The 26,618-nt window shown below is 43.7% G+C and overlaps 2 protein-coding genes across 5 annotated transcripts in view; one reads left to right on the plus strand and one right to left on the minus strand.

Moving 5' to 3' along the window:
* COG5 (component of oligomeric golgi complex 5) overlaps positions 1–20,383 on the plus strand; it is a gene marked incomplete at its 5' end in the record, with an annotated part of 187,590 nt that extends 167,207 nt beyond the window's left edge. The window contains 3 exons of the mRNA XM_005862867.2: positions 8,019–8,145; positions 8,606–8,685; positions 19,565–20,383. Of these exons, the coding sequence (XP_005862929.2) occupies positions 8,019–8,145; positions 8,606–8,685; positions 19,565–19,679 (322 nt within the window). The remainder of the gene's footprint in view (positions 1–8,018; positions 8,146–8,605; positions 8,686–19,564) is intronic.
* Positions 20,384–20,566: 183 nt separating this feature from the next.
* The window catches only part of HBP1 (HMG-box transcription factor 1), a 34,233-nt gene continuing 28,181 nt past the window's right edge, over positions 20,567–26,618 (minus strand). For all 4 annotated transcript variants that reach the window (XM_005862868.2, XM_005862870.2, XM_005862869.2 and 1 more), the window contains exons 10-11: positions 22,706–22,847; positions 20,567–21,651 (exon numbers count right to left, since the gene is read on the minus strand). In XM_005862868.2, coding sequence (XP_005862930.1) covers positions 21,634–21,651; positions 22,706–22,847 — 160 coding nt within the window. In that variant the 3' untranslated portion in view covers positions 20,567–21,633. The remainder of the gene's footprint in view (positions 21,652–22,705; positions 22,848–26,618) is intronic.

Raw genomic sequence — 26,618 nt, forward strand, 5'->3', positions numbered from 1 at the left:
GGGGCGGGACTGGGCAAGACGGGCATGACGCGCCCTGGAGCCAACCTCTGTGGTCCCTCTTGGTGTCTGCAGAGTGAACAGGGTACCTCTGGCAGGTGGGGTCCCTCGGCTTGGTCTGCGGGAATTAGGCTGAAACTGGCTCTCCAACATCCCCCGAGGGGTCTTGGAGTGCGAGAGGGCACTCTGCAAAGTTGCTGTCATACAGGGTGTGGAACGCAAACGCAAGTGTGCAATAAACCAGGTTTGGGGCCGACAGTGCCCCAGCAACAACATAACCCACGGTTGAAGGTGGAATCGCATGGCCCGTGAGGAATCGGGCTCCCTCCTCTCTGGTTCCGGGGTGCATCACCCAAGAACCACCACTGCCAAGTCACTGCAGCTTGGCAGCCTCCTGCATTGAGCATCTGCCCCCTTGTGGTCAGTGTGCGTCATAGCGACCAGTCGGATGGTGGGAGGGACACTTAGCATATTAGCCTTTTATATATAGATTGTATCTTATCTATGGAGCATTCTCCGGAACTTGAATTCAGTGAAAAATTCTAACATAGGTTTCTATCTGCCAATATATTTCTACAGTCATATTGAATCAACAAAAATCTATTGAATAGGTCTTAGCATTTTTTCAACTGATAGGAGTTGGACAACCATTTGATAAAGATTTTAGGATTAACAAGATGAAGAAATAAAATGAAAGCATACTGTTTATCAAATCTAGTTCTAGTCTACAAAGAATGTTTTAGGTCCCATCTTTTGAGAGATGTCAGTACGCACCACTACCTCTGCCTGTAAATCAGTGGTTCTCAACCTTCTGGCCCTTTAAATACAGTTCCTCATGTTGTGACCCAACCATAAAATGATTTTCGTTGCTACTTCATAACTATAATGTTGCTACTGTTATGAATCGTAATGTAAATATCTGATATGCAGGATGGTCATAGGCGACCCCTGTGAAAGGGTCGTTTGACCGCCAAAGGGGTCGTGACCCACAAGTTGAGAACAGCTGCTATAAATGTTGGAAAAGCCCATAATGTTGCACTGTTATGAATCGTAATGTAAATATCTGATATGCAGGATGGTCATAGGCGACCCCTGTGAAAGGGTCGTTTGACCGCCAAAGGGGTCGTGACCCACAAGTTGAGAACAGCTGCTATAAATGTTGGAAAAGCCCTTGTCCCCGCCTCAGGCTTCTCCACAGTTGTCACATGAAGAGAATTGACTTATGGAAGCTGACCTGTTTGGAGGGGTCTACAGAATCCCTTCTAGAGTGTAATAAATCAGTACAGAGTAACCTTCATTCCAGTAACTCAATTGTAGGCCCTCTATTTGCCTACCTGCAAAAACTTGTTAGAGATCTGTCTCTAATTCAAAATTAGTTCTGAGCTGTTGCAATGAAAGGGCCCACTCTTGTTAATCTTCCCATCTGTGCTGTGGGTTGTGACAGGGAATAGGCATTATCCAGTGCCATGTATAGAACTGGCTTGGCTCTCGTTCAGGATCTCTCTTCCCAAAATGTTCTGAATCAGTGGAATGGCGGTTGGTAGGAGATTGGCCAAATAATATATGCCACGTTCAGTGGATCAAATACATGCAACAATAAGCAATTTGTATTGTTAGTTAATAACTAATAATATGAAAAATACTTCCCAATGCATCATGAAATGAAGTAACAGATTACTAAACAGTATATGTGATATGATCCCTACTATCTATATATATAAAAGCCTAAGCGACCAGATGACTGGCCAGTAGCTATGAATTGCACTGACCACCAGGGGACAGATGCTCAACTCAGGAGCTGCCATGACACGCACTGGCCATTTAAAAATAAACGGCACCACGGACCTGGAGCTGACAAACCAACATTGGCTTCCCCCAAGTGGGACACAGGCCCTGCCACCACCCCGGGGCGACACACCACCAAATCGCAGCCATGCTGCCAAGACCCCATGGCACAAAATGTGTCCCACAGCCCAGCCCGGAAACGGTAGCTGTGGACCCCAGGTAATGATGTCATGTAGCAACGCCCAGCTTCCTCTCCGTAGTGACTAGCCTCCTTGGAGTTTCTTCAGCCCAGGAACACAACTTGCTATATAGCCAGATGCAAACATTTTCCAGTTTAACCAAATGTCTGTGAAGCGTTTTCCCATGCCTCATCTCATTTGATCCTCACAGAAGTCCTGGAGTAGGTATATAGGAGACACGGTGGAATTCTATTTTCTTTTCATTAGCCGGAAAATGGAGATTTACAAAGCTTAGAAACTTGACCCAACTGAAAAGAAGAAATGGTGGACCTTGAAAATGACTTCAGGTTTTCTCACTGCACAGAATATAGTCAAACACTGCTGCAGTTAAATATTTTACCCTTTGTTCTCCCTGCGTGACCGACAATAATAATCTGCTTCGTGTTGATATTTACTGCTCTATTGCTGACAATTACCTGAAAGAGAGGTAGGGGTGCTTCACTGGGCTGGAAAAAGTTTAGCTAAATCAGAAAGCAGGTCTAATTAAGCAAGCTTATTCTATACTAGAGGCCCGATGCACAAAATTCGTGCAAGAGTAGGCCTTCCTTCCCCTGGCTGCCAGCACCAGCTTCCCTCTGGCACCCGGGACCTGGGGACCTGGGCTTCGTCCGGAAGGACATCCAGTCTAATTAGCATATTATGCTTTTATTATTATAGGTACATAAAAGGCTAGGTTGACTCGCTGGCGCCAATAGCACGCATGTGTTTCAGTCTGTCATTGTTGATCATGAATTTGGTTGGCACTTCTATTATAGAGAAAGGGCAAATAGCAATATTAAAATATTTCTTTCAGTTAATTTCCTTTCAATGTGTACAAATCTGTGCACTGGGCCACTCGATTTTAAATAATTTGTGTGTGTGTGTGTGTGTGTGTGTGTGTGTAGAGAAAAAGCCAAGAATGATAAACATCAAAATGATATCTTCAGATAGTAGGATCATCACTAGTGATTTTTCCTTTAAAGGTTTTTTTTATACTTTTCAAATTTTCTGTCTTGGTTTCATAGTTGTAGTCAGAAAAATCAATATATGTTAAAATCCTTCTTGCATTTGTCCCCATTTTAAAATAACAAGGGAGCTAAAAAAATAATATAAATACACTGAAACATTATGCAATGTGTGTGAGGCTGGGAGGCAAGAATAATGGGCAGCCATATGATCCACACTCAGCAGATTGGGCCTTGGTCTGAGTTAGTGGCAGTGGCTGCAGGAGAGGGTAGTGGGCCCTTTTCAAGGGAGTGTGACAGTGCCGGCCAGAGAGCCTGCAGAGCAGACCCCAGGGCCTCTCTCTCTCTCTCTCTATCTCTATCTCTCTATATCTCTATCTCTATCTCTATATATCTCTCTGTTTCACATGCTCATGCGCAGGCTTCAGCAGGTGCCCCTCCCCCATCACACAGCCATCTGTCGTAGGGCACTTTCTTCTTGACAGTAATATTAGTGGACTATTTAATTCAGCCAGCAAGCTTCTTGCATACATTTACATTTTACTGTCTCCATTAGGGTCCCAGGGAGCACATGAACGTGGCGTATATTATTTTCTGCTGCCTCAGAAAGCTGCCCAGGGATTTGCCTGGGTGGTTTCTGTTTCTACAGCAGAGAGGCAGAGCTCCACCTGGCTGGGGGCTGGAGAACTCTGACCCTAGACCTTCTCAGTGCAGATCTTTGTGAGGCAAAGGGCAGAACAGGGACTGCGTGCCTTTCACCTGCTAGAGACCGGGCCTGCCTTCAGGCAGCCACCACCATCTTTCCTCTGCAGGGATCAGCTTTGCCCCTAAATTTTGTCTGGGCCTGCCTTCAGGGCCTTCCTCTGCAGGGATCAGCTTTGCCCCTAAATTTTGTCGCCAGCCGCTCTGCTAGAAGCTGTGTTAGGTTTGATGGAAGAGCAGGGAAAGCTGCACGCGATGTGGGCTGTTGTGATGGGTGTTGTGATGAGGTCCTGGGAAGAAGGAAACCATCAGTAACTCTAGAATGTTCATATCAACTGTTTTTAGTTGTGGGCATGGTGAGGGTGTCTCGTGTCTACAGTTGGTATTGCTGAGCATCTGCTGCTTGAAATCCCAGCCCTCCGTGCTGTGTGTTTGAGAGCTGAAAGGCAGCCATCCCGGCAGCTGCCATTTTTAGCACTTTTAGCATGAGGACCCCCAAATGTGTTCTGTCCTTTCTTTCCACTTTTGAATCTGGGACTGGTCAACCCATCCCCTGAAATAGCTATTTCCCAAGGTTTTTAGGTTCTTACCTCCAAGTTTAGATGTCAGCATCGTAACCAGAAGGCAGCGCATCTGGGGCTTGGTTTGTTGTTTGCCAATACTCTTGGCAGTGCGAGGAGCACCCAGTCAACATGCAGGAGTAGATTTTTAGTTTATTATCATTTTAATTCTAGAAATCACTTTTAATCATTTACTTTATGCTAATCCTGTGCTCAGTGTTGTATTGATATTTTCTCATTTCACCCTCACAACACTTGCGAGTCAGGTATGACCCCCTTGAGGCAGCTGAGGCTGAGAGGAGGTACGTTGCCAGGGCAGCACGTCTGAATTGCAGAGCTGTGTTTCAGCAGCAGGGCTGCCTGGTCCCAAAGCTGTGCTTGTAACCACCGCTTCTTATTCCAGAAGTTCCCTTGTGTTTGTATTCTGGTCTTAGAGCTGCATTTGAGTGCTTCCACAACCATCCAGGAAAATGTCAGAAAATTTAAAAGAGAAACACACACACACCCCACACACACACCCCACACACACATCGCCCCCTCGTGGGAACCTTCCCTATGAAATGCCCCATTTCACTGTCTTAGGCCACATACAGGCTTCTAGGAGATGCATCAGGAACCTCGAGCCCAGTGTACCCTTTTCTCTAGAAAGTTGGCCTGAAACCCTCACCTCCTCTTCAACCTGGTCTGCTGGATTGACAGTCTGGACCTAAGAAAGGAACCTCTAACCTCTCTACTTCCAGCCCTGCCTCACCCCTCGTCATCAGCCCCCCTGTTTCTCTTCTGGGATCCACGTGGCCCCTGTTGGGCCTCCATCCCTCCCTTCTCTCAGAAGGCCCTCATTTGTCCTGGGCAGGGGAATTGTGTTTCCTCCTACCACCTCTCATTTCTGTGCCGGTTCCAGATCTCGGTGCACAGTCTCGGTGGTCCTGCTACTTTCCCAGGCCCTTCACAAAAGTGTTGGACTGGGGGTGGTGGCAGGGACATGGGCCACCGCTAATGTTGAGTGTGCACATAGGAGCAGCAGGACTATTGTCTTTCTTCACTTTGTAATTGTCCTTAACAGAAGACTTCCAGCTATGAGTCACTTCACTGTGGAGCTCACCTACTAGAAATGCAGCTTTTTCTAATGGGACCCAATACTTGATTAGTTAAGACTACCTGCTGGCTGTAAAGTTTAACCTTGAAAGTTCTATATTTCTTTTTTCTCTAAGAATGATATTGTGGCATTTGGGGTACCAGCGTTTTGTAACACCTTAATTAATCTCCTTTTGTTCCTTATATTATCTCAGATGGTGATTTATTTTTTAAATTGCTGGTATTTCAAATTCCACTTGGATTCAGGGAGAAGGGAGATTTTCGTGCTGTGTCTGTCAGACTCTTTAAAAAGCACCAGAAATGTCTGCATTTGATGTGTACAGTTAATCATGCCAGTGATGCATAATCTCGAATCAGATTTAGTTATGCTTTCTATGGCTGTTTAGCAGTCCTGTGAGTGGCAGGGGCAAAGATTTGGTCTTGGCAGAAAAATAAATGCAGTGACTCAGAGCTCCAAAGGGACAGGTGATTGACTAAAAGATCCCATTTTAAAGTGAGCTGGGTTTTACCAGGCCTGGCCTCTGCAGGCATCTCAGCCAGCAATCTCTTATCTGTCGGCCTGCGAGGTGGCATATTGCAGACCGTTCCTTTCTCCCTGTCTCCCTCCCTCCTTCCCTTCTTTTTGGCCATTGTATCATTTGCAATTTGCATCAAGAATATATGGAAGGAGAACACAGATATTCAAACCATAAAGCTAATTTAATTACTATAGGTAAGTTTCCTATTTGACTTTAAAGTTCCTGAAGCCAAGGATAAAAGAGAAACAGAATCAGCTATGAAATTCTCATTTTTAGAAGGAAGGAAATATATCTATTCCTATAAGAAAGTGTTTCTTAGTATTTAATTTGGAAGTCCTTTTACATGGGATTTCATACAGGGAGCACCAAGAGAGATGGGGACCGAAATTCTTGATTATCTTCCTGTTGCTGAGGCAGAAAGGATTCCATAGGGCCGTCTGTCCTTCAGTAAGTCAGAGACCGTCAGGCAGGACCGACCTCCCAGGTCTCCCTGTGTCATGAACTAGGATCAAGATGAATCCTACCCTGTCATGTGGCACAGGCAACAGTGGGCTCTTCTGGGACAGGGGCAGAGCACAGAACCAGGGACAGCAGGGAGAGAAGTGAAGGCATGAGTTCCCCTTCTCCCCACACCCTCGGAGCGGCCTCACAGGCCTGCCAGCCTGCAGTGAGCCTGTGACCCAGTGGAGGGACCCCGTCCCCACTGCTTCTTCCCCCTGTTACAGCTCAGATGTGGGAGCATCTTGTCAATGGTGCAGTAAGCAGGCTGGTGGGCCATGTGCTCCATCTGCAGTTCCAGGGAGCTACCTAGGAACGCCTGCTGCTGAGCACACAGGGACCTTGGGCTGCATGAACTTTCAGCTTCCCCTGCTGGGTCAAGAGGTCTCCAGTCTGTGGGAAGTGGAGCTGGGATGCAGCCTCATCCTCATTCCAACCAGGGTCAGCTTCCAGAGACCTTTAAGACAGCACCCCTTGGGGCCCCCCAGGAACTTAGGGTCATGACAAATAAAAATAATTCAAGAGAGGCTGTGAGGATATGGTTCAAATATATAGGTAACTGGAGTCTACTTTGACCCAAAGAGAGAATTTGGGGTACCTGAAGAGATAAAAATTTCATGGGCTTCAAATGGTATCCTGTAAACATTTTTTTTCAGGTTCTTTTTAAAAAATAATTTTTGATTTTTTCAATAACAGTTGACATACAGTATTATATTAATTTCAGGTGTACAACTCAGTGATTGGACATTTATATAACTTATGAAGTGATCACCCCCATAAATCTGGTACCCATAGAATATTATTGACTGTATTTCCTATGCTGCACTTTACATCCATGACTGTTCTGTAACAACCTATTTGTACTTCTCTCTCTCCTTTTTTTTTTTTAGTTCTTTTTATGAAATTTTGTTCAATTCTTTCATTTGGGACAAGTTTCTTTATCTCCTCATTTTGGCAGCCTCCCAGTGTTAATTTGTATGTATTCGGTAGAGCTACTACGTCTCCCAGTCTTAGTAGAGTGGTCCTGTAGGGCTCAGTGGCACAGCCTCCTCAGGCAGCTGTGCTGGGCATTTCAGGTGCACACCCCACCCCTGTTTGTGCTGTGTGCACCCTCCTGTTGTAGTTGGGCCTTGATTGCTGTTGGCACGTCAGTGGGAGTGATTCATTCCCAGGCCAGTGGGCTGTGAGGACTGGCCATGACTAGAGTGGAGGATGAGTGCCTGATGAGTCTGTCCCTTGAGGATGTGACTTGTGGAGGAGGTGCTTCAATGTGGTCTAAAGTTGACCTCCTAATATGTTGGCTCTGGGGCCTCCTGGGAATTGCAGGCCAAGGTCATCTACCACCTGTGTCCTGCCCGGGACACCCCACATGAACTACAGAGTGATCTGCAGATGACTGCTACCTGTGCTAGGCTTGCAACTGCCTGGGGGAGGGGGCAAGCTGAAGGCAGGTTAGCCTGCCAGAGTGTGTGCTGCACGTGTGTGTCCAGGCGGAATGTGGGGTTAAGAAATGGTTAAGAATTGACCAGTTTAGAAAGAATGCTATTATTCCTTCTTCTATTATATTGTTATACTCCTAGGCTGTTCTATCCTATATTAATATGCTATTATTACTTTTCCATCAGATCACCTCTTTCAGTGTTGAATGCATGAAGTAACATCCACCTTTTCCTCTTGCAGACCCCTGCTCTTCCAGACAAGTGAACACGTGGCCAATAGTCCTGCTCTGGGGGACACTATTCCATTCAGCATCATTATTCAGTTTTTGTTCACGAGAGCACCTGCTGAGCTGAAATCCCCCTTCCAGGTAATACAGGAAAGCCACAATCCTGCTCAGATTCTTCCCTCTTCATGAATACAGTGCCCTACTCACTGAATGCATTCCTGGCCTTCTCTTTGTCCTTTTTAGTCATGGATTTCTGTCTCAGCAGCAAATCACTAAGGAAGGAAAATTCCCATTGCTCTGCAGTGTAAGAAGTACCTGATGAATCCAGAATTAGCCCTTTAAATAATAATGACAAGTAATTTATGTTCATAAAGCTTTTTTGATAGAGACCCTATTTCTTTTGCTGATCCACCTTCAATTGGCAAATCCAAAGGGCTCCTTGGGGGTTAGGAAGGTGCCCCAAGGGCTGAGCCACCTTCCCTCAGGCAGGCGTAGGAGCTGATTTCACCTTGGGAAGCCTTGAGAGCACTTTTTGAACCAGTACTTGTGCCATTTACTGAAGAATGTGTATGCACTTCTCTAACTGTGTTTCATCCTTCAGAGGGCAGAGTGGTCCCATGCACGCTTCTCCCAGTGGCTGGATGACCACCCATCTGAAAAGGACAGACTCCTCCTCATCAGGTAAAGCCTTGTGTTCCATGGGTACCCGTCTCTTCTAGAAGCCCAGGGAGAGTAGGAGACACAGGGGAAGAGGAAGGAACAGTGCCTGGGTGGATGTGTACATGTGGTGGCACCTCCTCACATCAGGCACCTCACTGCACGGGCACACGTGCTAGAGCACCTGACAGAACCACTGGGCACAACAATTTTTGCTTTCCGGTTCCTTCACTTCCAAACCTTCATATCCCTTTTTTGCTGTCCCATGCCTGATGCAGCCCTGAGAACTATGCACTTCTGGTTTTGAAAACCAACTTTAGCTATGAAGGCTCTTCATTGTCTTGGCTTCTCCTTTTCTGCTTCATTTTCATGGGTTGCAGTTACTGATTTAGTGGAGCACAGATATGAATAAACTTTTAAAAATACGCAAACATAATGAAATTATTAGTAGAAAACGAGGACAACCCAGCAGCTATTTAGATACCATGTGCCCTCCAGTAGTGCCCACAAATGTATCTATGTGTGTACGCATGCGCAAGACACACCCCTTCCACCCAGCCACACCCAGGGCGGAGGCTGTAATTGTCACATATAACCTAGTAAGCATCTCTCTTCCATCAGCATCTCCTCTGCAGTTGTTCTCACCACAATTTCCAGAGACCTATTAGCCACCAACCTAAGGTGTTTCTTTTTTTTTTAAATTAAATCTTTATTGTTCAGATTATTACAGTTGTTCATCTTTTTTCCCCCCATAGCTCCCCTCCACCCGGTTCCCAACCCACCCTCTGCCCTTACCCCCCCTCCCACTGTCCTCATCCATAGGTGTACGATTTTTTCCAGTCTCTTCCCGCACCCCCACACACCCCTTTCCCCCTCGAGAATAGTCAGTCCACTCCCTTTCTATGCCCCTGATTCTATTCACCAGTTTATTCTATTCATCAGATTATTTATTCACTTGATTTTTAGATTCACTTGTTGATAGATATGTATTTGTTGTTCATAATTTTTATCTTTACCTTTTTCTTCTTCCTCTTCTTAAAGGATACCTTTCAGCATTTCATATAATACTGGTTTGGTGGTGATGAACTCCTTTAGCTTTTTCTTATCTGTGAAGCTCTTTATCTGACCTTCAATTCTGAATGATAGCTTTGCTGGATAAAGTAATCTTGGTTGTAGGTTCTTACTATTCATCACTTTGAATATTTCTTGCCACTCTCTTCTGGCCTGCATGGTTTCTGTTGAGAAATCAGCTGACAGTCATATGGGTACTCCCTTGTAGGTAACTGACTTTTTTTCTCTTGCTGCTTTTAAGATTCTCTCTTTGTCTTTTGCTCTTGGCATTTTAATTATGATGTGTCTTGGTGTGGTCCTCTTTGGATTCCTTTTGTTTGGGGTTCTCTACGCTTCCTGGACTTGTAAGTCTATTTCTTTCACCAGGTAGGGGAAGTTTTCTGTCATTACTTCTTCAAATAGGTTTTCAATATCTTGCTCTCTCTCTTCTTCTGGCACCCCCATAATTTGGATGTTGGTATGCTTGAAGTCCCAGAGGCTCCTTACACTATCTTCATATTTTTGGATTCTTTTTTTCTTTTTGTTTTTCCGGTTGGGTGTTTTTTGCTTCTTCATATTTCAAATCTTTGACTTGATTCTTGGGATCCTCTAGTCTGCTGTTGGATCTCTGTATAATATTCTTTATTTCAGTCAGTGTATGCTTAATTTCTAGTTGGTCCTTTTTCATATCCTCGAGGGTCTCACTAGATTTATGGAGGGTCTCACTGAATTTATCGGCGGTTTCTAGAAGATTCTTGAGTAACCTTATAACTGTGGTTCTGAACTCTATATCCAGTAGTTTGCTTTCCTCCATTTCTGTAATTTGTGACCTTTTTTTTGTCTCCTCATTTCGGCTGCTTCCCTGTGTTGATAGAGTGGCTTTGTGTGCTAGGTGTCCTATAGGGCCCAGTGGCTCAGCCTCCCCAATTACCTGAGGTGGACATTCTTGGTGCACCCCTTTGTGGGCTGTGTGCACAGTCTTGTTGTAGTTAAGCCTTGATTGTTGTAGGTATCACTGGGAGGAATTGACCTCCAGGCCAATTGGCTGTGAGAATCAGCTGGGTCTATGGTGGGAGAACTTCTGTGCTGGAGACACCCTTATGGGGCAAGACTTGCTTCAGCAGGGCTTTGGTGCTCACTGAGTCTGCCCCCTGAGTGTGTCCCTTATGGATCTGAGGAGTTGTAATCTGGATGGTCCCACTCTGACCACTGGGTACACTGGCTCTTGGATCTCTAAGGAGGTGCTAATTTAGCCTCTGTCTGAGGCTACCCCGCAGGAGCTACAGAGAGATCTGCAGATTCCTCTTCTTTGTTTGGGTTTTGGAGGTACCCAGATGAGGCCCAGCTGTGAAGCAGTGCAAGCTGCTGTGGGGCCTTGGGCCTTCTTTTGGATGTTCTGGGTCTCTCTGACCCTGCTGCAGTTTGTTAGGTAATTTTAGATTGCAAAGGGCCAGGTCATTCATATGCAAAAGCCTCTGCGCACAGCTTGGGTGGGGCGGGGTCTCGGGGAATCAACTGGGCAGAGCAAACAGCTATGGCTGATCCTCAGTCCTGCCCTGAGGCCCCGGGTCTCAGTGATCCTCAGTATTCGCTGCAAGTACCTCTGAAAGAAAGCCGCCCAAGAGTTCCGCCCAATGCCAGACAGTCCAGTTTCTCCCCATATGAGTCTGGGTCCCCAGAGACTCAGCCGGAGCTGGAGATCAGGGCCGTCGGGAGCTTGTGTCTCCCTCCCGATTGAAAAAGACAACCGCGTTCTCAGTTGCCAGTCCTTTCTGCGTGCGCCTCCGTACCTCTGCACTTTACTTCCGCACCTCCTCTGAGTCTCTGTGTGCTTTTCTCTTTCCTTCTAGTTGTAGAATTTCCACTCAGCCAGCCTTCCTGTGGTTCGGCATGGTGTCCGTTTTGTCTTTTAGTTGTAATTTTGAAGTGGTTGTGCAAGGCAGCAATTTCCGGTGTTTACCTATGCCGCCATCTTGGTCTTCTCTTCATTTTCAGTTTGTATCCTTTCCCCAAGGCGTTTCTGTTCTACACTATGCAGCTTTAGCTGGAGTTGACCACTGCCTCCTTCTTGAAACTCCTCATCGACTCACTGATAGAACACATTTTCCCTGATGCTCACTATGTGCCAGGCCCTGAGGACACAGAGCAAACTGAGACACAGCCCTGCCTTTCTGGAGCTTCCACGGCACCACGGTTAGGTGTTCAGTGCACACCTTTCTGGCCATTATTTTCCTCAGTCTCAATGGCTGAGTTGACTCTGTCCACTCCTTAAGTGCCATCGTTTCCCACAGTTTGTTCTTGGCTCATTTTCCTTCACATTCTATCTGTACTTTGGTTCCCACATGAGCTCATCCAGACGCATGACTCTGGTGGTCTCTTCTGTCCAGTGGCTCCCAGGTCTGCGATTCGCCTCGACTGCCTGGAACCTTAGGCCAGCAAACTTGCTGCCATATGTCACCACTCAAAGTGACACAGAAATCTCACCCAGAAATGTTAAAAATAAATAATCTTTCCTCTCAACTCTGCTCAGTGTTCTAGACGCCACGTCTTGGATAAAGTGGCACCATCACTTACCTAGCAAGCTAGAACCTTGAAGTCATCATTCAGCTCCTCGTCACCCTCACCCTCCAAATCCATCAGCTGTACGTCTTCAGTAGCTCTTGAAACCGTTTTCAGTTCTCCCAGAGGGTCCTGATGATGTTGATGGGACCACGGCCCCAAGCAAGGCTTTTTTGAGCCTAAGTGCAGGCAGTAGTTGCTCCCTGAATCGTTTACAGGGCTTTGAAAAATGCGGCGTTCAGGCCACAGCCTTGGCTACCTGAGAATCTCTGAAGCTGGGAGCTGGTGTAGGATTTCTTATAGCTGCCCAGGCAGCTCCGCAGCACAGGTGAACAGACTGGTGTCAGGGGAAAGACCGCACCCAGGAGGGAGGCTGTGAGAGGCCATTGAGGAGCACCAGCCCAGCCTCAGGGAGAGGCACTGAGCTCTCGGGCTGGTGCCAGAGCAGGGGTGGGCAAACTTTTTGACTCGAGGGCCACAATGGGTTCTTAAACTGGACTGGAGGGCCGGAACAAAAGCATGGATGGAGTGTTTGTGTGAACTAATATAAATTCAAAGTAAACATCATTACATAAAAGGGTATGGTCTTTTTTTTTTTTTTAGTTTTATTCATTTCAAACGGGCCGGATCCGGCCCGCGGGCCGTAGTTTGCCCACGGCTGTGCCAGAGCCTACCTGAGCCGCCCACTCTCCACGCCTCTGTGGATAAAGAGTCGATTAGCGTCCTTGCTTCTCTGTTACTCTTCTCAGCTGTAAGCATCTGTCTGACCAGGAAGTGAGATAGGATGCCAGGTGAGCCTCCAAGCTCAAGAGATGGTGAAAACTGCCCTCAGAAAAGGTTTTTGGGCCTGGGTTAACCCAGGGATTTGCAATGTATTTGTGGATTTTTTGTTCTGAGTCCAAAACACTCACTCTGCTGTCACCCCCTTGGTACTAGAAGAGTATTTAGAATTTAGTTCATTGAACACGGTTCATTTTTGTTTTCTTCACAAGTTGGAATTAGTTCATCCACAATAGTGTTCTGCTGTGGACACATCACAAATCCTTTTTCTCCTTTTTAAAAATGTCTCCTGGGTGATTTCATCAGCAATGCTGTTGCTAAGCCTATATTTAGCAACTGAAAATCATGCTAAGAAATAATGTCATGCTTTTTAAATAAGGTCTATCCATCCTCCACACGTCTGACAGCAGAATCTTCACGCTCTGAGCAGCATGTCCAGCCTCCCTGAGGATCCCAGCAGTGGCTCCTGCTGCCGCCCGGCGGGGGGCCAGGCAGGGAGCTCTGTCCTTGGGCTGTTCCCTCCTGTCTGCTACTGCGAACTGACTTTGTCTAAAGCACCGCTGCTGTGTTCTTTCCCCTGTAGATACACCAGGGCTGGCATTGCTCTTTAAATGTCAGTAAATTCATTTTAGCTTCTGGGGCAAACCTTGTTATATACTCTCTGTTCCTCCTAGCACAGTATGCTAGGTTGTCATAAACTAGGACAAATTGCGGATCGTGGGACTACTGCTGCTGAATAAATAGCAAATGATGAACTCTCTTCTGCCTTCCTTTCTGTTTCTTTCTGACACCAGATGTTTCTTTAGAGCTTGAAGGATACTCGTCAAGTTAATTTTAAAATTAGAGTGACTACTGACTCCTGGGGCCAAGTGGTACCTACTCAGCTCCCGCCAGTCAGGTCCTCCCAATGTGCGTGCCCTCGGGTACCGGTACAAGGCTGCCCCCCAGGGAAGACTGTGCATCTGTAGCTGCTGAATGTGTTCTCAGTAAAGATGAAGACTGAGTTTTTGATGAAAAGATTTCTAAATCTTTGCAGAAGTGCTAGTATTGGCCTCAAGCCCATTTTTCTTGAGGTTTGTAATGGAGCAGCAACTTTTCTTATTGTGATCTTCTTGTCCTTTGCATTTCCTTAGCCTAAATAGAAGAACACATTTCTGATGTAAAAAAATGTTTACAGACTTTATTTCCCTGTTGGTACTTCTTATATATACAATTATCATCCCATTCTCAGTGCAGGTGCCTCCCTGGACCCCCTGCCCTCCTGCCTGGTCCAGGGCCCACAGATAGGAACCATTTCCTCAAATCCCTGTAGATGGAGGGTAATGTTTGGCCTCTCCTCCTGATGTCCCTGTGTCACTAGATACCTACCAGTTCTGGAAACTGGGTGCCTGAGATGAGACCAAAAGGGAGGATAGAGCCAGGGAAAGCGAGGGGCTTACCTGCCTAGGAAAGCACGTGGTGGATCTTGGAGTCATTTATGTATTTGAGTACTAAGTACACTGATACTTAGTGCCTGACAAAACCAATCTTGTGTTCCATGAAAGCCTCCACAGAGCAGTGTTACCATGTGACAGACTATTCTTCTAATTGTTTGTACAGTTCCTGTACTAATTTTTTTTTTCAATAAGGGTGCTAATAGTCCTTTTTGGTTACAAACCAGAGTTAGGACTAGTTCTTACTTTCAAGAAAGCTGATGTTTTACTCAAGCATATGAAGTAATTTAATAATTGCTTGAAAATCTCACTCTAATTTTATGTGGGAGGGCGGCTTTAATCTTTTTGTAGTTCTGATGGTTTTTTACGAATACCAGAAAAAGCTAACCAAGCTCATTTCTTAACTTTCTTCTACATATTGTGTTCATATGCCTTATCCTTTTGAATGCAAATGAAACTGCTAAATTGATTTTTGTATTGTATTAAAACAGATATAATCCATTCACTGCAGAACATCTATATTTCTGAGAATTTCAGTGCACTAATTTCTTAGATTGTTGTATACAGGGTGTCCCCCCAAAATGTGTACACACTTTGAATAATTACGAAGGCAGAATACATTTCATTTTCAAAATGTAATAGAATCTACAGCTATCAAAGTGTGTATACACTTTTTGGACCCTGTATACAAACACACCCACACCCACATTATTGTCTCAGACAGTCGGGCCTTTGGGGATTTTTCCACTGCATAAATCTCCAGGGACTACATTTCGGGAGTGCCATAGCAACCTGAAGAGTTACTAGAAGAAGCAACTTTTTTTCCCCCATAAAGAAATAGCTTCTCTGACGTGAGCTAGGCATCGCACAAAAGATTATTCTCTTGGAGCATTTCATTCCATTTTTGCATGCCTTTGCTTCTTTCGGGGACTCTCCAGCAATCATGTTTCTCCTTTACCTTCTTCTGCACTTTTGCTTTTCTTTTCATTAAAGTTTTGTCTGCCTGTATTTCTTTTTTTTTAATCTTTATTATTGAAAGTTTTACATATATCCCTTCTTCTCCCCCATTGACCCCTTCTAACCTGCTCCCTGCCCCAAGCCTTCACCACCCTATTGTCAGTGTGCATACTGTATATGCATACAAGCTCTTTGGTTGATCTCTTCCCACTCACCCTCCCCTGCCTTCCCTCTGAGATTCAACAGTCTGTTCCTTGCTTCTATGTCTCTGGATCTATTTTGTTCATCAGTTTATGTTGTTCATTATAATCCACATATGAGTGATATCATGTGATGCTTATCTCACTTAGCATAATGCTCTCCAGGTCCATCCATGCTATTGCAAATGGTAAGAGTCCCTCCTTTTTTACTGCAGCGTAGTATTCCATTGCATAAATGTACCACAGCTTTTTTATCCACTCATCTGCTGATGGGCACTTAGGCTGTTTCCAGATCTTAGCTATGGTGAATTGTGCTACTATAAACATAGGGGTGCATATATCCTTTCTGATTGGTGTTTCTGTTTTCTTAGGATATATTTCTATATGTGAAATCACTGGGTCAAATGGCAGTTCCATATTTAATTTTTTTAGAAAACTCCATACTGTTTTCCATAATGGCTGCACCAGTCTGCATTCCCACCAGCAGTTACTAGGGTTCTTTTTTCTCCACCTCCTAGCCAATACTTGTCATTTGTTGATTTGTTGATGGTAGCCATTTCTGACAGGTGTGAGATGATACCTCATTGTTATTCTGATTTGCATCTCTCAGATAATTAGTGACTTCAATAATTTTTTCATATGTCTTTTGGCGTTCAGTATGTTCACTTCGGAGAAGTTTCTATTTGGGTCTTTTGCCCATTTTTTAATTGGATTGTCTGTCTTCTTTTTTTGTTAAGTTGTATGAATTCCCTGTATATTTTGGAAATTAACCCCTTATCGGATATATCATTAGCAAATATGTCCTCCCATGCAGTGGGATTTCTTGTCATTTTTTTTGATGGTTTCTTTTGCTGTGCAGAAGCTTTTTATTTTGATGTAGTCCCATTTGTTCATTTTCTCCTTAGTTTCCTTTGCCCTCAGGATGTATCGGTGAACATATTACTGTGAGAGATGTCTACAATTTTGCTGCCTATGATTTCTTCTACAATTTTTATGGTTTCATGACTTACATTTAAGTCTTTTATCCATTTTCAGTTTATTCTTCTATATGGTGTAAGTTGGTGGTCTAGTTTCATTGTTTTGCATGTTTCTGTCCAGTTTCCCCATCACCATTTTGTGAGGAGACCATCCTCACTCCATTGTATGCTCTTGCCTCCTTTGTCAAATATTAATTGACCATAATGGCTTGAGTTGATTTCTGGGGTCTCTGTTCTGTTCCATTGATCTATCTGCCTGTTTCTAATTTGTTTTTTATTCATTTATTATGCATTTGTTAAGCACTGGGTCCTGGGTTACATAAATGAATAATACAGCCCCAACCCTCAAAGTTAAGTTACATCGTAAGAGGGAAACTGACCAAATTACAGGTACACTCTAATGTGGTACAAATGTAGACGTCTTGCTCAATTACACAGAGAATCTGAGGTCTTCTAGAAGTGTGGTGGGGAAAACAGTATTTACGGGCTTTATAGATACATATAAGACCTGGAAGAGAGCTAAGTGCTTCAGAGTAAAATCTTTTCATTTTCATAACTGTATAATGTAGATGAGCAAATCAGCTCAAATGCAGCCCAGATCATACAGCTGGGTAGTGGGCCAGAGCCTGATACAGCACCCAGGCTGCTTAAATAAGGGTGGCTGCCCTCCACGTCATGTGATCATACCCTGAGAAGAGCACGGAGCCAGTTGTGAAGGATCCCAAATGCTGGGGTCCTGCTAAGCCAGGGCTGTTGATGCAGAAGGTGCATCGACAGGGTGGCTGCAGTTCTTTTGTGCTGCCTGGATGGAGTTAGGAAAGGCTTCCTCAAAAAGAGGGCATTTGAGCTGGGTGCTAAGTAAAGAGCTCTATCAGGAAGAAGGCAAGGAAGGGGAAGAGCATTCTAAGGATAAGGAAGATCATGAGAAAGGCCTTCGGGAATGCTCGAAGAGAAACAGGCCCTTTTGTAGCCCTTTTGCTAGGCACAGACGTGAAGTCATATTTGCACCCCCCCCCCACCCCGCCCGCGATCTCTCCCGGGTTGGCATTGGGGTAGGACTTGGAGTCACAAGGCGGGTGAAGCTGCTCTGCAATGTGTATTGGTAACGTAAACAATGGAAACTAATGATTTGAGGGTTCTTTTAGGCTACAGCAAACTGTCTAGAACCCAGTAATAGCACTGACAGGGTTTGGGAGGTGAGTTTACAGTCTCCTAATGGGTAGAGGGCATGGCGAGTGATGGACTGCAGGCAGAGGCTTACTATAGTGTGGGAGGTCTAGCCCAGGGCTGAGACAGCACTGGGTTGACCACCATCTACAGTGCTACAGCAGTTAGATTAGGGCACAAAATGGCGGGACTCAAACTGCAGCAAAGGGAAGAGGAGGGACTAGATGCGGAAATACCTGACAGATTAATAGCACTCGGTAACTGATTCTGTGCAGCATTGAAGGAGAACTTTAAATAGAGGCCCTTGGGAGGTGATGGTGCCTTTTGTTGAAATAGGGAAAGGTGGGCAGAATACTTCCCTAGGGGTGTCGTCCCCCGCCCCAGGTTTCTTGTTTTTTTGATGACTTCATTTTTTAGAGCAAATTTAGGTCATAGCAGATTTGAAAAGGTACAGAGATTTCCTATACCTCCTCTGCTCCCATATATACATAGCCTCCCCCATTACCAACGTGCCCCTTCAGAGTGGTCCGTTCATAACAGTGAACCCACACGGACACATCACCCAAACAGAGCCCCCAGTTTACACTAGGGTTTACCATGGTGCTGACATTTGTTCTGTAGGTTTGGACTGCCCTAGGCTTCTGACAGGTGAGTTTGAGGGATACTTAGGGGGAAAAGGCCAAAATATCCAGAATGCAGGTAGAAATCAGGAAGGAGGTCAGGGCCAGAAATGAGATTGGAGATTCAATTATGTAGTGGCTGAGACTGTGAAAGTAAATAGTGGAGTGGGAAGGGCACTGCAGAGCAAGTGGGGAGCTGGCAGACTCCCGGCAAGTACATTCCCCACAGTTAAATGAAAATAATGAACAAACCTGACCAGGGATTAATATTTTCAGTGTTTGGGAGCAAAACAACCAGTTGAGAAATATTAGATGGGAGTTGAGACTGAGTATGTGAGCTAATGGTATTAACTTACATCTTTGTAGAAATTTTGTAAACTCAAGAGCTGTGAAACTTTTTAACAATGATAAAAATTTGTTTTACTTGGGACTTAAGTAGACCAATAATAAAATCCATTAACCATTGTTTTAGCTCCACTTAAACATGATCTCACACTTAGATCATCTGGTTCTGTGGTTGAGAACTTTTTCCATAAGGCCACATACTAAATATTTTAGGCTTTGCAGGCCATATGGCCTCTGCCTGACTAATCAATGTAGTGTCAAAGCCACCACAGACAATACATAAGCAACATGCATAGAGCGGGATTTGGCCTGTGGGTGGTTGGCTAACCCCGATCTAATTCATGAGAACATTATAATCATAAATAACTGGCTGGTATCACATACCCTTGACTGAATTCAAAAGTTTGAGCCCAAGAGCAATTTTCCTTTCAGCTTCATCAAATAATAATACAGGGCCCCTGCTCCTGAACATGCCTGCCTACGGTGTGAGCTCTGAATAGGCACACACTGCATATGGCTTTTCAGAAGTCTAATAGAGACATAGAGTACAGGGAAACTGAAAACAACCTCAGAGGTCAGAGAGCCCGATTGTATAATAAGACCACTATGTACAATGCAGACTGAGAACGGTTTAGTTCTGCACCTTAACCATAGTAACACTACCAATGAATGTTTGAAGGCTGTTGGTCACTCAGCTTATGGAACTGGGCAGAGAGGTTCCAGAAATGGGCTTCTTTCTTTTATATATTGCCACCCTCTAACCTGCTTTGTTTTATTTGTATAATTTTTGACATTATTTTCATTTTGGTTTTCAGGGGAGCCCTGGAGGCTTATGTTCAGTCTGTAAGAAGTAGAGAAGGCAAAGAATTTGCACCAGTGTATCCCATAATGGTTCAACTGCTTCAGAAAGCTATGTCTGCTCTTCAGTAATAATGTGAAGTATTTCTTAATCTCCATTCTTTGCTAACCCAAAGACAGCTAGTATTCACTGTTTTAAGAATGTAACCAACTTTTCTGTATTTTCTATTAATCTTTTTCTGTTGATCTCTTCAGCCCTAATTAAGTAGCATAAAATGTCAAAAATCACCATCACCTTCAAACACTAGGGGCCTGATTTTCCAGAAAGACATCCAACTCTTCTCTCCTTTCAGACTTTTCTACAAGGCTAGCTAAAATTCCTTTCCCATCACATAACTGAGCACCCACTGCTTTTTAAGGTATATGGCCAGGTAACATACAGTAAGTACCCTGCTTCCCCCAATCTTTCTTCCTCACTAGATATGTAGCCAGTGGTTTCCACATCTGCATATCAGAACCAGTGAGGGAAGCTTTTAAAAAGCCGAATATTAATTGATTTGTACCCCATATTAACACATTTGGGGTAGGAGCCACGCATTAGTATTTTTAAAAAACATTTCCAAGTGTTTCCAAAATGCAATAAAGTTTGGGAACCAATGGCATATCCTAAAAAGCAAAGATGTAGAGCTAAATGTTTAAATATGTCATAATGTATCTGTAATAAAGCTAGAGCAAGCTGTCTTTACACTGTGTCATTTTATTAAAAGCAGACTTTTGTGGCTGTTAAACTTTGTAACAGAGATGCCAAATTATAAATAAAAACAATTTTTATTTTACAAAGGTTCTGATAGATAATCTAGGTCTTTATTTTTCTATTGCCCTTGTCCTGTTAACATTTTACTTTTAACTTAATGCTAAAACCTCATCAGCAACTTATTTTCCATCCCCAGAGCCTGATACTCTGGCATCTCATATATAATGTTCAGTCAAAATCAATCAGCAGAAGTCAGAGATAAACCTTTTTTTTTTTTTTTTCATTTTATTTGAAATAATATACAAGAATATAGTGTGCAAAATTTAGGGGCAACATCATGAAGTGTAATGAACTGAAATCAATTTTACGGCTGTGATTCCTAACCAGAAACACCACTTGGTAAGTAACATGAAAAGCCATGATTGTAGCTCAGAGCAAAAGCAGCTGTATTGCCAATGTATTTGCTCTAATTTCAGACAGTTGGAGGAAAGTAAAGTGCAAGTGTTGCACTGCAGTAAGTGCAAAGTCTGCCCCCACCATAAAGATATGATGACAAAATAACATATTGAAGATATGTAGCTGAGGAGATACAGAACACAAAGTTTAAAAATACAATGGTATCACCTGTTAATAGCACCATTACAGTGACTATATCTCAATGCTATTAACTTCACCTTGGCCCGGGCTAGGTCTCCACTGGAAATAATGGATGGGTGCTGCCACCTGGTGCACACACTCAGCATGCGCGGGTAACTGCAGCAGGTGGCCCCTCAGCTAGGAGGCTGACACCAGCCGCCTGCCACATGTGCTGCTAGCCTCTTGGCACTGGCCAGACTAGGAGCTCCTGTGTTTGGCACAGATGCTGAGCCATGTGGTGGTTGCTCAGAAAGGCCAACTCCCAGCTTCTGTTTCATTCCATTATGTGTACAATACAGATTAATAAGCAGGAAGGAGCCAATGTATAAACAGCAGTTACATATTTTTAAGTTCCCCTTTTGTACAATTTAAAATAAAACATGTACACACTTCTCCTCTCTCTACTGTACTTTAGCACCACAGGATTTAAATTTTCAAGCCTATGTTACCTGATAGACATGTGAAATTTGGAAGAAAAATAAGGCAATTTGGTTTACAATGTTGATAGTTTTAGCTTACTTAATGCTCTAATGGAGAAAGCAAATCCTCACGCTTATTATTAAATCATTTCAAGACTCAATGCTATCAGTATCTTATGGTCACACCAATTCCGGACAAATGGTGAGACCACGTCCTCTTAAGTCTTCCCATCACAGTCTGTTTATGCAAATGCAGACTTAATATAAGCATCCTGGTTTAATGTTGCTGTGAGCCCTGTGGAGATAAAATGAAAACTCAGTGAATGTTTACAAATCAATAGACAGTAATTCTACAAATGAAAGCTAAGATGGATAATGTTTATAAGCTTTTTTTAAAAATCACTTTCTCAGAAGTGGGCATTTTAAGTAAGTTCACTAATATCTTGATTGCTCGAGCATCGAAAATCTATGAAAATGAAGGGAGAAATGAACTAGGATGTGCAGAAAAAGGGATGTAGGTAGAGCCCTACTCTACATGGAGTTCTAAGGAAATCAAGAACTTCAAAAATCCAGTTCAGCTACCTTTTAATATTGGAATCTGACCACTACTTCCTTAAGATAAATTCATGAAAATTTTAAACAGATGTGAACTGCAAGCTACTGTAAAGAAACAGACATAAACATAGCCCTCCTGTTGCAAACTGATGTCTTCCCTTCGTTTTTAGGTATTTTAAATTGAACTTGTTCTGTTCTATCATGTTACATTTTCTTGTAATTAATCTAAAAACACTTAAAAGATGCTAGTCTAGTAATGGAAAAGTTTTAAGAATCAGGTCTATCAAGGTAGCATTATTATAGTGCAAACTTTTTACCACTCTTTCCAGGCTTTTCTATTTCTTCTTTCCTGGGGTTTTTAATCTAGAAATTATATACAAATGTCAGAAGTCCCCATGAAGGTTAAAAACAAAAGGCTGTTGAGACATACCATCTCCAACTTAGAAAAAAATCCTACTATGACATTGAGTTAATTAACACCCATTTTTCAACCCAACTGGAAATAAATACTACATTCCAAAATTATTTTTATACCTCAACATTTCCAGACAAGCATTCTTCTTAAGCATGTCTTACATTTCTACCTTACATGCTCAAAGAGTAAATGGCACTGAATGAAGAAAAGGCCGCCTGCCTTATGTGATGGTATAAAAATATTACTAGGTTTTGAAGTACAAAAAGGCCGAGAAACAGCATCAACACCTTTTAAAGGTTGTAACAACCGCTCCAACATGCCAGAACAATTCTGGGGGAAGAGTGAAGATAATGTTAAGCAACTACTTGTTGAAACATACTGAATTGGTTCTTTTCCTTTTCCAACAGTCAGGATTTAAACGTTTTTGTTCTTCAGCCAAAGCCTTTGCTTCTAATGTATACATCCTTCTCTCTTCATTCTTCATTTTCTTCCACCTGTCACCAAGGATCACACTTATGGCTCTGTAAAAATAAATATTTACACCATGCTCAAGGCAAGAATATTTCACAAAACTCAAGTGCTGCTACTTCAGGAAGAAATATAATGAAAAGAAAAAAGACAAAAATTGTCCAACATAGAGGAAGGAAAAGGTCAAAACTATAGTAGTCATTTCCAGTAAAATCTCAAGTCATGGTCTGTTTATCATAATCTTGGCAGTTAAAGCCTCCTGGAATAGTGCCAACATTTCCAATTGTCAAAGGACATATAAAATGGCTAAAAAAAAATGGATGTTCTACCAAGCTCAGATTTAAAGAAAAAAGTTAAGTATTTCAAAGAAATGGTTTAAGTTACTGTTGGATCTATCCTGGTACACTGGTTTTTTAAAAGATGTTTAAGCTATTAAGGCAGACAGTATTCAGTATCAGCAGCATAAATTATTCATCTTGTATTAAAAGTTATTCTTACTTTGTTTGTGCCTATAACCTGTCAAATGATGATGATTAAAACAAAGTCTTTTCATTCATGCAACCACAGTGAAAATGTGGCACTGACTGTGCACATTACTGTTTACCTTCTTAGACAAGACCAAATAAACCTTAGGCAATATTTGTATTTATTCACTTGAGAAAGATGGATAAACTCAAAGGGAAAGAAGTCAAACTGATAAGACATTATGATAGAAATTTAAAGCTAAAATCTATATTTGTTAATCTGCTCTCAAACCTACTAAAATAGTCTCATTCAGGAGTAGACATAAACCATTTTCCTTCTATGAAGAGCTTTGAACTATTAATTTCATGACACTCATAGAAAACAAAAGGTCCTGGAATGACTGCATGAAGAATATACAAATGATTTTACATTAATTGACAGGGAAACTAGAGATCCACATGTGAGCTTTAGAGAAACAGCAACCACAGAAATGCTACTAAAAAAAGTAAATGTGCAGCAAAAATTTTAATCCCATCAAACACTATGCTACATCCTCCTTTATTAAAATAAAAGCCAGTTTTTGTAGTCTGTAGGTTAAAGCTACCACATAATGGTTGACACATTTAACAGTTAAACCAGTAAGAAATATTCAAATATGTATCAATTCTTAAATCAGAGATGCATGCATTTGATGTAGGAAGCTTCTCTTTTAAAATTAAGTTCATGAAAACAGACTGGTGGTTACTAGATTTGGGGGACAAAATAGGTAAAGATGGTCCAAGGGTACAAACTTCCACAGTTATAAAGTAAGTCCTGGGGATGCAATGTACAACAGAGTGACTTATAGTACTGTATTGCTTATTTGAAAGTTGCTAAGAGAGTGGTTCTTAAAAATTCTCATTACAAGAAAAAAAAATTAGTGTGGTGTGGATGTTAACTAGACTTATTGTGGTGATCATTTTGCAATATATACAAATATTAGAGGCCTGGTGCACAAATTCATGCATGGGTTGGGTCCCTCAGCCTGGCCAGCCATCGGGTCCCATTGGAGCTGGCAGGCCAAGGGGAGGGACCGCAGGAGGTTGGCTGGCCACAGGTGGTTGGCTGTGGGAGCTCATTGACCGTCTGCCCCCTGGTGGTCAGTGTGCATCATAGTGACTGGTCAACCATCATAATGGTCGCTTAGGATATGTGTGTGTGTGTGTGTGTGTGTGTGTGTTCAGCCTGGCCAGCCATCGGGTCCCATTGGAGCTGGCAGGCCAAGGGGAGGGACCGCAGGAGGTTGGCTGGCCACAGGTGGTTGGCTGTGGGAGCTCATTGACCGTCTGCCCCCTGGTGGTCAGTGTGCATCATAGTGACTGGTCAACCATCATAATGGTCGCTTAGGATATGTGTGTGTGTGTGTGTGTGTGTGTGTGTGGTGTGTGTTGGCTTAGGATATGTGTGTGTGTGTGTGTGTGTGTGTGTATGTATATACATATATATACATATACACACACACACACATATACACACACACATACCTACATACATATACACACGTATATATACACTTGGTATATATATACAGAGAGAGAGATTGAATCATTTATACACCTCAAACTAATATAATGGTACTAAAGGCCCGGTGCACGAATTCGTGCACGGGTGGGGTCTGGCTGGCCCACCCTGATCAGGGCCAGAGAAGCCATGGGTGGTTGGCCGGCAGGCCCTGCCTCCAATCGGGGTGTCGAGGGCCCATCTGAGCGAACAGGCTGGTTGGCTGCTGCAGTGCACGTCATAGCCACCAGTCATTCTGCCATTTCGGTCGCTGAGCTTTTATATAGAGATATCAATTACATCTCAAATCCCATATAATAAAAGGCTAATATGCAAATACAGTGGGGCGTTGACTTACGAGTTTAATTCGTTCCGAGACCAAGCTCGTTAAGGAGCTCGTTAACTCAAATTACTCTGTCAACTCAATGCAAAAAATCGGCCGAGAGACAGCTGGTATCTCAAAAAACTCATTAGTCAGGACACTCGTAAGTCAAGGCCCCACTGTAAACTGAACGGCTGAACGACTCAATGACTGGTGTGCATTATACATAAAGGGCAGACGCTCAACGCAGGAGCTGCCCCCTGGTGGTCAGTGCGCTCCCACAGGGGGAGCGCCGCTCAGCCAGAAGCCGGGTTCACAACTGGGGAGCACAGCGGCAGTGGCGGGAGCCTTTCCTCCCTCCGCGGGAGCACTAAGGACCCCTTGGGGGATGTCCACTGAGGGGTCCCGGGTTGTGAGAGGGTGCAGGCCGGGTTGAGAGACCCCCCCCACCCCACTCGAGTGCATGAACGTTGGGCACTGGGTCTCTAGTATATACATAAATATAAAAATTAACACTCATGAAACATTCAACCCTGATTATTTGATGTGGATAATCATTTGACTTCTCATGATATCATGGGTAAAGGAAATGGTAGTTTTGACTGTCAGTAAACTAGGAAGATGAAAGAAGATATTTTCCTCTGTGGAGAACTTGGCTGGTTTGAGAGGGAGTGAGCTGGAGAGGATTCTAAGAGATGAGGTAAGTGTACAGCAAACAGAATAGGAAGGACGAGTTAATTTTTATTCCAGGGCTCTACTGAGGACACTTCTAGGTTTACTTTTGACAAATCTGGCAGTTATTACAAACTGCCAATTCCTGCACATTCCATACTATGACACAATTGTTAAATAATAAGATCCGATGCAAGAAAGTGCCAGCCTTTTCTACAAAGCTTTTCAATAAAGATGGAATTGTCAGTTGTTAGACCTGAGTCCTTTAATAGATGAGTGATATTTACTACTACTTTAGAAGGCAGGTCCTCACCACTCAGTGCCTAATACCTAGGCATTATGTATAAAATTTATAATGCCTACGTATTATAAAATAACTAGAGGCCCGGTGCACGAATTTGTGCACGGGTGGGGTCCAGCCGGCTTGCCCCAATTGGGGGTAAGGGTCGCAGGCAGTTGGCAGGCCAGCCCCGCCCCCAAACTCTTGGTGGAACTCCCTGTCAAATACCCAGTCAAGGGGACAATTTGCATATTGGCCTTTTATATCCTATATAAAAGGCCAATATGCAAATTGACCAGTGGAACGACCAGTCGCTGTGACATGCACTGACCATCAGGGGGCAGATGCTCAATGCAGGAGCCTGTCTCATGGCTGGCAAGCACAGTAGTGGTGGCAGGAGCCTCTCCCTCCTCCACGGCAGCACTAAGGATGTCTGACTGACAGCTTAGGCCTGCAGCCATCAGTTGCACATCCCCGGGGGTCTCCTGGACTGCAAGAAGGCACAGGCCAGGTTGAGGGGACCCCCCCCACCCCGCCCCAGTGCAC

This window comes from Myotis brandtii, unplaced genomic scaffold (assembly GCF_000412655.1).
Source record: "Myotis brandtii unplaced genomic scaffold, ASM41265v1 scaffold17, whole genome shotgun sequence".
NCBI lineage: Eukaryota > Metazoa > Chordata > Mammalia > Chiroptera > Vespertilionidae > Myotis > Myotis brandtii.